The sequence below is a fragment of the Telmatherina bonti genome (assembly GCF_933228915.1).
Source record: "Telmatherina bonti genome assembly, chromosome: 17".
In the NCBI taxonomy this organism is placed as follows: Eukaryota; Metazoa; Chordata; class Actinopteri; order Atheriniformes; family Telmatherinidae; genus Telmatherina; species Telmatherina bonti.
Window position 1 is genome coordinate 27,071,331 of NC_136615.1, and position 14,182 is coordinate 27,085,512.

At 40.6% G+C, this 14,182-nt stretch overlaps 1 protein-coding gene across 2 annotated transcripts; it reads left to right on the forward strand.

Annotated features, from left to right (window-relative positions):
• The first annotated feature begins 245 nt into the window (after positions 1–245).
• Positions 246–7,848, forward strand: LOC306768084 (bromodomain-containing protein 3-like). Of its 2 annotated transcripts, none has more exons than XM_079256305.1 (10): positions 246–290; positions 1,962–2,288; positions 3,893–4,030; positions 4,106–4,241; positions 4,340–4,602; positions 4,682–4,810; positions 4,916–5,086; positions 7,055–7,197; positions 7,284–7,558; positions 7,651–7,848. In XM_079256305.1, exons 2-10 carry the CDS (start codon positions 2,094–2,096, stop codon positions 7,752–7,754), a joined length of 1,554 nt encoding a protein of 517 aa, XP_079112431.1. In that variant the 5' UTR covers positions 246–290; positions 1,962–2,093; the 3' UTR covers positions 7,755–7,848. The 2 variants fall into 2 exon arrangements, with proteins under 2 accessions (XP_079112431.1, XP_079112430.1); XM_079256304.1 differs by having other exon boundaries at positions 271–395.
• Positions 7,849–14,182: the final 6,334 nt, after the last annotated feature.

Sequence of the window (14,182 nt, forward strand, 5' to 3'; positions counted from 1 at the left end):
AAATTGACTAGTTTGGTATTTCTGTGAAAAGTGAAGTAAAGTGTTTAAGGCTGATTGTTTTAAAAAAAAAAAATCTTAATATTCAAGAAAAGATTATGGGAGGATTAAAGGTTGAATCTATGTTTAACTCTTGGTTGTAGTAGTGCACGTATATGTACGTCGCGCTCGAGGTACCGCTCTTCACCAGTTGGTGGTGCACTTGCGTTAAATCGTCGCGTGCCAGCCGCAAGAACAAAACACCCAGAAGAAGAAGAGCGAGCGGTTCCTCCCTCCAGCCATGCCCACGGCAGGTTAGTCAACAAGTTGCTAAAGTCTTTCTCATGCGTTATGGAGTGAGGTCAACCTAGCTCCCTGTTTTTGTTTGGTCCTGGGTGGAAGGTGTGAACTTTTCTCAGGTGGGCATCGTCTTTTTTCAATCCGCCCTCATAAGAAAGCGAGTTGATAAACACTCGTCTTATACGTATGTTTTTAACCAGTGACTGTTACACTAGCAACCAGGTTTCTTCTCTCCGTTATCTCAAGTTATGGCTATCTTAAAGGCAACCTTTCGCAGTTTCACACTTTGGCTGCCACAAAACACGGAAACTGGAAGCAAAACTCAAAGTTCACCCGGACAAAATGTCTATGACCCGCAGCGTATTTGTAATCCCATCTTGTGTTTGCTAGTTAGTGGCTCCACAGAGGAACATGTAAACCAGCTAGCCAGGCTTAACCAGCGACGTGGATGTTTTTCAGTGTTGAAGGGTTCTACACAGTGGGGTGGTGTCGTGTTTCTTAAGTCTGGTCATTTTAAACATTAAATGCTTTTTAATTATCATTTCATTAGCTTCAACTTTAGTGTCGCGCGACATTTAACGTTTATGAGGCTACAGCTAAAGCTTATGGCTAATGTTGGTGTTTTTGTTTGTTGTCGTTTTATCGAGATTTTAAAATAAAACAAATTTCCACTGACGTGTATAGTGCGGTGCAGATGAAACCGACTAGCCTTGGCTCTGTCGGTTTTTTTGGGGTTTTTTTTTTTGTTGTTGTTGTTGTTTTTTCTTTTTTTTTTAAATCGTGATTTAGGTTGGAAAATGGAGGAAAACACGCTTTTTGTCACGTTGTTGTCTGTCTGAGCGTTGTGCGTGTAAACAAACCAGGAGGCTGGCATCTAAGTTCCAAAACTGACTGTGTAGCACCTAAAATGTTACTGTTCACTGTGGCCATGGGGTGAGTTGTGCAAACAGAAATGGCTTTGCCAAAGTGACAAACTTCAAATATTTGTTTTTAATTTTTTTTAAAAATATATAATTTATTTACTTCTTTGTGAGCTTATTGGAGATATTGTATTACCAACATTAGATCAATGCTGTATTACCACTGAATCAATCCTAAATAGTCTCATAATGAATTATATACTTTGTACATCAAACCAAATTACCCTTTGTCTTAAAAGTTTGATATATTACCTTTTTACCTTGAAAGTCACCACACAATACTTAATGCTTTACCTCACAGATAACAGGAAACACCGGTTTGCTGCTACTTCCATGGGTTAACTTGTGTTATGTTGACACATCAACTCAGAAGATGACCTTTTTAAAATGATAGTTAGTATTTATAATTGTACATTTACAGAAACAATATTGTTTTTGTAAAAAAAAATGTCTTTATGGTGCAACAGGGTGGCTTTGTTCCAGGGAGTTATATATTAAAAAAGATGACTGCATTGTTTTTTTTTTCAATATTATGTCTAACTAATTTTTCAATAAAAAAAAAACTTTGAACAAAAAAGAAAAATAATTGTACATTTAACAGGTTCAGAAAAAAATGCTGATATTGTTCAATCAGCTTCTCATTCTATTATAAAACACCACATCGCAAACTAAATAGGTAACAGATGTAATTATTAATGTCTTAGTGTAGTTCACATCTGAACTATGTGTCTCTTTTACATTTTCTCCTTTCATCGACTGCAACAGGTGACCTTGTGTGGTGTAAAAACTATGTGTGAAGTGGAGTGGCGCTCCCTCAGAGTCGTTGCTGAGCAGACAGAAGAACACAGCGTCATTTGCAGAAGATAACAGGAGCTGGCCGACTTGTTTGCCATCATCATGTCAGCAGACACAGAACCAGAGCCACCAAAGCTTGTGAACCCTCCACCTCCTGAGGTGACCAATCCTAACAAGCCGAGCCGAAGGACCAACCAGTTGCAGTTTATGCAGAAGGTAGTGATCAAATCCCTGTGGCGGCACCCGTTCGCTTGGCCTTTTTACCAGCCTGTTGATGCAGTCACTCTTGGACTACCTGTGAGTAGTTGCACTTGTTGAGTAATAAGCTGATGAACAGCATTTTTTGTTTGTTTGTTTGTCTCTCTCTTTTTTTTTTTTCTTTTGCTATTTAGAAAATGCATCAAATGTAAATTACAGTTAAAAAAAACAAAAAACTTTTATTAAAAGAGGTTTTCTGCTATCAAGCAAATATGAAATTTATCATTTTAAGCTTAAGCAGGAAGAAAATGCTGCAAGTCTGCAGAAGAGTAGCATCCTGCCAGAACATTGCATTGCAGCTAATCTGAACAGTGTTCGTCACTTCACCGTGACTGGTTCAGATCTGCAAGAACTTACCAAAAAACTTTCTTGTATAAAAAATACCTCATTTTGTTGGGAAGTTTGGGCACCCCCACTCGTGTCATAAGTCACACCTGTTCTTGTACACTACACCAGTCAAAAGTTAGGACACATTTTCATTCAATGGTTTGTCATTTTTTATTCATTTATTTATTTATTTATTAAAACTTAAAACCAAGGACATCCACACTATGAAGGGATTTATATGGAATTATGTAATCATACAAAACATTGTTAGTAAACCATAATATGTTTCAGATTCTTGAAAATAGCCACCTTTTGCTTTGACAGCTTGACATTCTTGGTTATATCCCAGTCAGCTTCATGAGGCAGACACCTTGAATGGTTTTCTGACAGCCTTGAAGGAGTTCCCAGAATTTTTTAACCTATTACATATTAACATGTTATTAACATATTCTGGTTTATGAAAAACTCGTATGTTCTTATATGTTCGTTCATAGTGTGGATGTCTGTAGTTAAACTCTACAACTAAGAAAATGAAACAAAGAAAACCGATTGAATGAAAAAGTGTCAACGTTTGACTGGTACTGCATGTAAAGTAATTGTAATTTTCTCTTGATACTTTAATTAGTTTACTTATTTTAAACACCTGTTTATGTTCATTAAAAGTTTTTGTCGCCTCAGGAAAAGCATCTGTTTTCATTTTCCCCCTTTGGAGTAAAACCACACATGAACATTTACATTTCCCTGTTTTGTCCTTTCATTGTATTTGTGTTGCTTTGTAAGATTCGCTCACTTGTTTTATTCACCAATTTGTCTTTGCCTCCTTATTCTTATGCGCACAATCCCCTACTCTACGTAAACACAGTGAGTATAGAGATGCAGAAATGTTTTATGCGACACTGACAGCTCGTACTTTTATAAATGAATGACTTAATTTGAAAATTACATTTTTGAAAAATGAATTAGAATTAACCAAAGTGGTTGTAACTTTTTAAGACTATCTGTAATAAAACAAAAAAAACCTTCATTTCTGAGATAAAATCCATCAGAAAACAGGCTACTGTCAATTAATAACTATTTTCCTGTTTGGGGTTGACTCAGACTTAAGCACCATCTTATCTTGGTGCTTATGTTTCTTGACTCGCCTGATTTCTTCTCTCCAAATCATCTTTGTGTGTGTCGTGTTTTAAGATTGATGTGATTTTCAGCTGGAAAACCATCTAAAGTATAAAGGGGAAAGTATATCTCAGAATTGAACTTCCTTTCCTCAGTCAAACTTGAAGCAGATTTTCTATCTGACACTGACTATTCTCAATCAGGACTATCATAAGATAATAACTACCCCTATGGACATGGGTACCATCAAGAAACGACTGGAGAACAACTATTATTGGAGTGCCAGTGAGTGCTTGCAAGACTTCAACACCATGTTCACCAACTGCTACATATACAACAAGGTGAGAAGTATAAGAATTTGAGCCGCACAATGCTTGTAGCGCCTTATTCTGATGGCTTATGCTTTCCCTCTGCAGCCCACAGATGACATAGTGCTGATGGCTCTCGCCGTGGAGAAGGTTTTTCTGCATAAAGTTTCCCAAATGCCTCAGAAAGAAGTCGAGATTCTTCCCCATGGACCCAGAAGAAGAGCAAGGAAGAATAGCAACCCGGGTAATAAGTTTAAATCGGTAAACAGCAAAAGCAACTTCAGGGAAACGTAATTAACCATTTTATCTCAGCAATCGTTGCCGTTTCGACTATGTCAACAGAGAACAAGATGAAAAAAAGCTGCGCAGGACGAGCCAGTACTCTTATGAGTGAACTGGAAGAGAGAGAGCTGCCACAACAACAAACCAAGCGGTGCAGTTTAAGCGAGCAGCTGAAGTACTGCAGTGACATCCTGAAGGAAATGCTGTCCAAGAAGCATTCAGCGTATGCTTGGCCCTTCTACTTGCCTGTAGATGCTCAAGCTCTGGAGCTGCACGACTACCACGACATCATCAAATACCCCATGGATCTTGGCACCGTTAAAGTACATTTATCCCATCATGCCTCAAACGTCTCCAGAAAAAAAGAGGACTTTCTGTTTCAGTCTGAATTTTATTTTGCAGAAAAAGATGGATGGAGGCGAATATCAAGACGTGCAGCAGTTCGCAGCAGATGTGAGGTTAATATTTTCTAACTGCTATAAGTACAACCCCTCGCATCACAGTGTTGTCAGCATGGCCAGAAGACTTCAGGTTAGTTGCGAATGTTCACATAATCAGATCCTTTTAATTCTTCGAGCTCTTCTCTTGGTTTCATTTTTAAATTCGCCTCTGTCCTCATGCGAATGGTTGACTCAGGGAGTGTTCGAGCAGAAGTTTGCCAAGATACCCGATGAGCACGTGGAGTTAAAGGCACCAGCCGGTCCCGCGTCTGCAAACAGTGCAGCAACATGTGGACTGAACGGTGACAGTTCCTCCAGTTTGGACAAGTCGCAGCCAGCAGTGGAGCGTGCAGCGCAGCTTGCTGAGGTGGGTTTCCACACACAGTTTTGCCTTTCCTTAACAGATGCTCTGTTAAAGTACACAACTTTCTAAAAATCTGTATTCTGTAAAATATACAATGCAAATGTCCACACATTTCTGATGAGTAAAAGTCTTTTTGTCCATCTGCCTCAATTTAGCAGCTTCACAGTATTTTTAGAGCAGTGGGAGCTTCTACATATTTGTCACCGAGACATAGTTAAAGACATAAGCAAGATAACTTTTTTACTCCGCAGTTCTCAGGTACACTGCAACAGCCTTTATTGACCGCCCTGAATGTGTTTTATTTCATTTTACATTTTGGTGTATATATACATAATTGTATCTTGTATGTAGGGCTGGGCGATATATAGAATTTACTCGAGATATCGTTGGTAGTCCTCTGTGCGATATAGAAAATGCCTATATTCGTCATATTCGAGTATCCTGTTGTCACGCAGTTTTTAGCTGTGGGCGGGGTTTTCTCACTCCTCCTCGACTCTCCACCGCTTTGCACAGAGAGTTAAAGCAAGCGCACCGAGTTACGTACATAACGTGAGCTACGTACTACGTCATGAGAGGCAGCGTGTAGCCACTGTTTCCAACTTGGCGACTTTTTTTGCGAAAAGCGACTAGCGACAAATCTAGCGACTTTTACTGGAGTTATTGGAGACTTTCCTGGTGTTTTGGCGACTGACTTTAAAGCGCATATTGTAAAGTTATTGTCAGAACGAGAGTCTCTCCCCGTCCTAAAGCACTCAGTCGCTCCGGCTGCAGCTGCAGCCAGTCAGAGGAGCAGAGAGGACACCTGCACGACTCCACCTACAGTCACAATGAACAGCCAAATCAGCCACTGATCCCGCTCTGGATCACAGAGTGGGACGTAAATTACAAAGTTTTTCACGTCGTGCAAAAATAATTAATTCTATTTGATTACATTCACAGCCTCTGTCACTTACTCACCTCGTCCACTGTGTGTGTGATACAAGCATATTTATCTAGCTCATCATGCCTCTAGAAAGTACAGGAAGGAGTGGGAATCCAATCCTGAATTAAAAACTGGCTGAAGCCGCTTACTGGAGACGATACGAGGACATTCTGCCTGTATTATAAGACTGATTTCTACGCTAAACTCTGCGATGAAAAAAAAAAATACATGACAACTCAAAAACGTATCCATAAAACAAAGCCTTATAATAGTTAATCATTTGAAAAGTCACCCCCTAGAGCACCTATTTTCATACGTTGCATTTATTACATCATGCAAAGTCACTTTATTTTGTTTTAAAATGACATGTTTCTGCCACTGCTTTAACTGTTCAATAAATACAGTTTTGATCAGTTTGCTTCGTTACAATTTCATCTTTTTGGCATGATTGTTTAAAATCAGCATCTCTTAATGCAGTATGAGCAATTATGTTTTAATGGAGACACAAAATCATCTTACTGATGTGATTGTATGCACCAAAGCATTAATTCAAGGCTAAGGTAAATATCGAGATATATATCGTATGTCGTGACAGGCCATAAAAATATCGGGATATTACTAAAAGGTCATATCGCCCAGCCCTACTTGTATGTATATATTAAGGCACATATGTGTAACTTTTAATTTAGTAATGCAATGTAAACTGTATACTTTCTTATTGTGTAAAACCCCAACTAGGGTCGGGCATTAAAAATTATCCTTGGCTAAAATGCTGCAGTATGCGCCATCATTCATGGAGCATACTTGTCCCTATCAAATAAAAAGTAAAAAAAAACAAAAACAGGAAAAGCATAAAGAAAGCTAAAAAGGTTTCGTGAAGAACCCTGTTGACTGAATTTGATACTGATTATTCACCCAACTTGGCATGAAGTACATCATTTCCAGTTAGCAGCCACACTATAGCTTAGCTTCCATCTCTTCTTGGGATTGTTGTTGTTGTTCCTTTTCTTTTAGAATTGTTCTAACTTATTTGGTGAACTTTCGTGCAGTTTGGAACTGTTCATGAACAGCTTGCTGCCCTGTCAAAAGCTCCTGTGAGTAGACCAAAGATGAGGAAAGAAACATACAAGGAGGTCAGCAACCAAAGCAAAGGCGCTGTCAGTTCTAAACATGCATTAAACTCCATCCCAAGGTATATTTATGTTCTTTTAAATCTTTTTTTCCCACATTTTTACTCCTACTTTATACATAGACTTTGCTTCCTTGTCCTCATTTTAGGCCGTCATGGAAAGGGAGCAAAGACTATGATTCTAATGATGAGCTGCTGCCAATGACCTACGAGGAAAAGCACCAGCTTAGCCTGGACATTAACCGCTTACCTGGCATGAAGTTGGGCCGCGTGGTGCAGATCATTCAGTCGCGGGAGCCCAACATGTGCAGCGACAACCTGGACGAGATCGAGATTGACTTTGAGATATTGAAGCCGTCCACGCTGCGGGAGCTGGAGCATTTTGTCAAGTCCTGTCTGTACAAAAAGTTCAGGAGATTTCAGGGTGAGTAGTTTAGCCGCTGATAACCTAAAGAACTTGAATGCAAGCAGCACTGTAGCATTTCATTTGCTCTTCTTGTTTTTCTTTTTATCTAGAAAGGAGGAGTCAGACGGCATCTCATAACACCAGCAGCAGCAGTTCTTCAGATTTAGACACCAGCAGCTCCACTGACTCTAGTTCAGACGATGGTGACTCATGAACGTTGTGTATTTATTTCTTGTTTGGTGACCAAAAGATGTCTCTTTGTTGATGACAAACATGCTTATTTTTCTATGTTTATTCATATTAAACTTTACGACTTATGTTATCAGTTCTGTTTTTATCACAACAATAATCTTTGGTGTTTCTCATCACAGCTTTTAAACCTGCAACAAAACTGGATATTTATGTTTTACAGAGTCACAGTATATTTAACTGAATTATTTCACCAGGTTTATGTAATGCAACAGACTTGAAGCTGGAAGGACGATACAGGGTAATGTCTTAGGAAACTGCCCAGGTTCAAACATTTACTCCACTTCCAGTATGCACAGCAGAAACTGGCTCCAGCCCAACACTGCCCAGTCCTAACATCTGGTGCCTCGACCAGCTTCCACCTCACTGAATATGTGCTGCTGTTAGCATGCACGTGTGAAGCACAGCGTGTGTGCAGGCGGAGCATGGATGTGAAGCATTGATGCACAGTAAGGTTAAGTTATTCCATAAACAGCCCAGTTCAGTTGTCGGCCAGTAGATGGCGAGCATGGATCATCTGACACTTGACTCAGTTTTTCATGGTTTCATTTTTGCCTGATGAATAAACATAAATCTAGCTGGGGAATGTTGTGAGTATCCTGTGCAATTATATAAAACAGTTTATTTATGACCTTTTAAAGAAAAAGTGCTCTGTTTGAGGCCTCTTTTTAATAAAGCAATTTTTAAAAAAAAAAGACATGTTACGATTGGAGTCAAAGCACCCAAGTAGCACCCTGATGGCTATTCATCACTGTGTGGCAACCCGGGCCAGCTTGCTGTTCTTGCACTGACTATGCTGCAGGGTGCTGTGCTCTCTGTGACCTGCAATCCCATCATAACACAAGAACATGCCATCCTGCATCCCTCTGCAGCCTCAGGCCATGATTGATCAATGCCACAGCTCCAATGACAACTAGTTATTTCTGTCACTTCTCGCCACCGCCCAGTTCATGAAACCCATGGTGAGGAAAAGCACACGTGCAGCTCAGCAAACACATCACACACACACACAACTGTTTGCTATGATTAATAGCCGTCGGGTTCTCTGTTTTCCGACTTGTAGAAAACCAATGACGGACTAATAAAAACACAGTGTGATCAAGATATGAGGTGCATGTGCATGCATGGCTATTGGGTAACTTGATTCATGCTTCCACAACGCCGATCAAGACCCTCAATAAAAAAAATAAGATATTCTTTGTGAAATGTGAACCTTTTTAATATGCTTCATTTGTAGAAGATGTTATGGTGCTAATTAATCTATGTTCAAACCGTTCCTCGTGGAAGGAGAGGTTCTGCTGAGCAGGATCTTTTGCAGCATTGACTCAGAGTTGCAACTTTCAGCGCTCAACAGCGTCACTGGACCAGTAAAGGTGCAACACTGGTGAAAGTGTGGCAAAAGACAGCTTAGCCAGCAACCTACTTAAGTTCCTATATGTCCCCCATGCCCCTGTTTTCATAGACAGCAGCTTTCTCTGATGTTTTCATGAGATCATTAATCACAACAGGATGTCCCAGCAGCATTTTCTTAAAACATATTGACCTCAAGGTTATTGGTCTAGACAGGATTATGGGTTGTTTGCTTTTACACAAACTGTACAGCGTCGCATAATGGCAGAGAGACCGCAGTCTGGTGGAGTTGATAACCACAACATTCCTCTGGAACGACTGCAAGTTATGTCACTTGTCTTCAACTGGTGTGTTTTATTCATCCAGCTTTGACATTGCAGATCATTTCCCTTATTGCCTAAATACCTATAATCCATATTTTATGCTAATTAGACGTATGAAACATTCCTTAAAGGTTAAGCGATCTCCTGACTCCATTGGCCACACACAAAGACTATTTGTACATCAGTGATTTCACTCTGCAAAGGGCATCCATTTATCCAGCTCCTGCATCCTCAGGACGAAGATGGCACTGCGTATGGAGTTAAATATCTTGCCGTGTAATAATGAGGCACATTAAAACAGATTCAACTCACATCAGCTGTCATTTTCTTGGCTGACAACAGGTCGCTTAAAGGTCAGGGCTGTTCTGGAAAGCAAAAATGGCTTTAAAATGGTAAGAAACTACAAAAGCAGGAAATCCTCAAATGCTCACATTTGGTCTGTAGAAAAAGATTGCTGGTATTTGCGAGAAGCAGAAGCAGCTCATCCCCACATTCGCCGTCCAAAGATCTAAATCTGAAAGCAGGAAAAGCAGCTCGAGCATATTCAACATTTCTGACTAAGCCAGCTGTATGTTTTGCTCCTGGCCCTTTTATTTGGGTCACTTTCCAATCTTGTCTTTCTCTTTCTAGATCAATGCAAATTCTGCAACTGATAGGAAAGGCTCTTTCTGCCCTGGCATGAAAAAAAAAACAAAACATGGTTTCTGTCAAAGAAAATGGCTGCAAAGATTTACACCTGGTCTGCAACTGTTGAAACTTAGCTTGCAGCTACCACATGGACATTTGCCGCCATGTAAAGCTGCAGTATCAGCGGTCAACAAAATCCCATGTCCTTGTGTGCAACAACAACAAGAATAAAGAAGCAACCATTTTCTCTACGTTTTACAGTTGAGTTTGGCGTTGGTCATCATAATCCCTCCTGAAGCCCCAGTAAGCCAGTATGTTTCCATGTTGGCGGCAAGCTTCCACTTGTACAAATACAGTTCCTATGTTGTAATCTTTAAAATCCTCTTTTAGACACAATAGGAGCTCTGAAGACCCAAGTTTTTGTCCGCTGCTTTCTTTTATGCCTCGGGATAAATTGGCTAAACATGCCAGTTCCCCCTGTGGGAATCTGGAACTGGGGAAGTGCAGTGATGAGTGAGTTTAGGGAGTAATGAGACATGACGAAGGGGAATTTAACCGGGAACAGGTGCCATATTGATTCTTAGTGGCAATTAAGCGATTAATTGACCGTTTGTGATTATTTCATTTACAAAAACATGTCGCTCTGAAAGAACATGGAACATAAGAGGGCAAAAACAAACCCTAGAAAGCATTAAATAGCTGAAAATGAAAGGAACAGTGTTTGTCTTGGGGGATATGTTTTTGCATGAGGGATTTGAGAGAGAGATTTTTCCTTTTTTCCAATAAAGCACGTGAGATATGAGAATATATTGAACTGTTAGCTTAAAGCTAAACTGACTTCTCAAAGCTATAGTAGGTCATCTCAGAGACACTTTTCTTTTACTAGTAGTCTATACATTTTGTAATCATGAACGATAAGAAATATAGTTAGACCCCTCCGTTTATTGTAAATGTGCAAAAACTCTGACAAATCCAAACGTTTGGATCAAAATGGAGTTGTTCATTTCTTATATTTTGTAAGCTTCTTCTCTCGGCTCCCCTCCTCCCCCTCCCGCAGCGTATACCTGATAGCCACACCCTGCATATAAATAGCGTGTTAGGATAAAAATACAAAGTAGTGAAGAAGAAATTCAGCAAGCAAACATGGCTGAGAAAATGCAGGAAGGATATTAATGACCGGCTCGGTTTATTTGCCTCCTCCCTCTAAACAGCTGAGAAAGACAAAGTCATTGGTGGAAAAAGCTGCGAATAAAAAAGCCTTGGTTCATGCAAGGAGCAAAACCAGAGGGAGCCACTTTCAAATCTTGCTAGCTCCCCAACATTAGCTACCCCAGCTTTAAGCTATGATGATGGGATTTTGCAAGCACTTGCTGTGCATCAGAAACAAATGGTGAATACCGACAGCAGTGGTTATCACTCCCTTACAACAAGAAATGTGACTTTGTTTCTGCTTGCCTGATCTAAAGTCTAACTCTCATCCTATAACCTTGTTGCAGCGCTACACACACCGTGGCAAGAAAACAAGCTCTTCAAATGGCAAAATGCTTCCCTGTGCACACTATGCTTTGTTTTTACGATGCCCCATGTGTCTGGAAACTACGCTGATGGGTGACTGTGTTGATTTAATCATCCTTTTTAAAACTCCAAAGATATCCTCCATCTGCCTGCAACAACTCTTGGGAGTGTTCAAAACTTGTGGTTCTGATCCTAGCGAGCTGTGACAGCAGTGCGTATGGAAATCCTGCTAAATGGAATTCACTTAGTTGATCAAAAATACAAATATAATTTGAAATTCTTATATTTTGCAGACCCGGTGAGAAGTGTTGAATTTGTGGAATCATCGACAAGCCAGTCACGTTTTGAAGCAGCACATAATGGAGTGCGTTCCCAGCCATGACAGATGAAGTGGTTTGAGTGAGGTGTTTATGTGCATAACCAGCACACAGATTAATACATCAGAGTTTAACTGAATGTGAATCATCTGAACCCTCCCATGCAAATTTTATGTTCTCCTTTTTTTTTCTAACTCTGCCTCTCTGTGGTGAGATGAACAAGATGTAAGACACGCAACCGTTGGTTCGTCTTGCTCAGACTGACGGCTTGACAGTCTTTAAAGATTGATCGCTTTATTTTAAAATTTAAATGCTTTTAAACCCTATCAGGAGTAATTTGAAAGCAGCCTCATTCTTTGGATTTCTTTCCTGCAAATTTTCTGTTACTTTTCCTCAAATGATGAATGTAAAACAGAAAAATGTCTCCTGCAAAAGTACATGAACAAGTAAAGCTGGTTATGATTGTCCAAGCTAGCATGCTACAGATATATGTTTTGAAGTAAACAAACTCTACTGAAGCACATAGGATATCTGCCATCATGCTAGCAAACTCAAAGAGCAAACATTTGACAAGTTAGACTGAAAACATTTTGTTTTAAGTTACACATACATGTTTGTCATGGCTGCCTGGAATATTTAGAGTTCATTTGAAATGTTTGTGTGCGACATCAGAAATGAATTCTTTCTGACTGAAAGCAGGCTACATGGTGAGGTAGTGGTTAGCACTGTGGGTCTCACAGCAAGAAAATTATTGGTTGAAGCCTCGGTGTGTGTGGATTCTCTCCATGTGGATATGCCTGGGTTCTATCTGGGTATTCCGTCTTCCTCCCACCATCCAAAGACATGGATGTTAGGTTAATTGGTTACTCTAAATTGTCCCTAGGTATGAGTGTGAATAGTTGTTTGTCTCTCTGTGTTGACCCTGTGGTGTGTTATGACTTCGTGTTAATGTAGACTCAACCACAGCAGATGCGTGTTATTCCCAACACCAGTCGGCTCTTTTTTATTGTCGTCGCAGCTGCCACTCAGCTATCCTCATCAAACTACATCACTCAGATGTAGACAGCTGAACATTAACAACTGATTGTCTTTTATTTATTTCTTTTGGGGTTTTTTTGTTTTGTTTTATTCGTTGCTGTTCCATTATAAGTCCAGAACTTGTCTTGGTCTTACTGCACGACCAAATTGGGTACAGACGGGTGGCTTAATGTGTGTCTGTTCACTTGGTGGGATCCCCAAAGGCTGCACCTCTGATGCTTGCTCTCCGTTAGTTGGAACACTGGAGCTTGGGTCCGTTTGTCGTTGGGTGTGTGGCTTTTCTGGTGTGTGGAGGAGATGTCGTCGGTTGCGTCTCAGAGTCTCTCCATTGCTGGTCTTTATGTGGTAACTGTGGAGTTTGTGCTGGGCGGATGACTGTAGCTGGTTGCCACTGGCCATCTTCTTGCTGAAAACAGATGGGTGCTCCAGCACGCAGCAATGGCAGGGACCTGGCAGTTTTGTTGTAATGTTGTCTCTGTTGATGCTGAGACTCCTTGCCTTAACTAAGCTCTGTGGTGTCACCTGAGGTTGCGGCTGTTCTGGTGTTGTAGGTAAGCTGGAATGGAGTCTGTGGCTCATAAGGATTTGGGATGGTTATTTAAGACTATCAACAGGGGTATTCCTGTACTCTAAAAGGGCAAGATAGGGATCTTTCTTGTCCTCTCTGGCTTTTGTGAGGATTCGCATTGCAGTCTGAACTGTCTTTTCGGCTAAGCCATTGCTCTAGGGCAGGGATGTCAGAATCCAGTCCTCGAGGGCCGGAATCCGGCAGGTTTTTGTTGTTTCCCTCCACCAACATAGCTGATTCAAATCAATGGATCCAGCAGCTTCTTGTCAACCTGTTTGAGTGTCGGTCAGGTGTGTGTTGCAGCACAGAGACAACAAAAACCTGCAGGATACCAGCCCTCCAGGACTGCAGTTTGACACCCCTGCTCTAGGGGGTAATGTGGGCTTTACGTGATGTGCTGAAAACCCTATGCCTCCGCAAACTGCTGAAATTCACATGAACTGTAGCACGGGTTGTTGTCACTCAGGATCCTTCTCGGGATGCCATGTCTTGTGAATGCAGTTTTCATCTTGCGGATGACAGTGGTAGAGGTGGTGATGGGAAGGGGCTCCATTTCAGAGTACCTGCTAAGGTGGTCACCCATGACAATGTAGTTTTCAGAGTTCCAAGAGAATAACTTGGTGGACAAGGTGTGCCACAGGTTTTCTGGGACAGT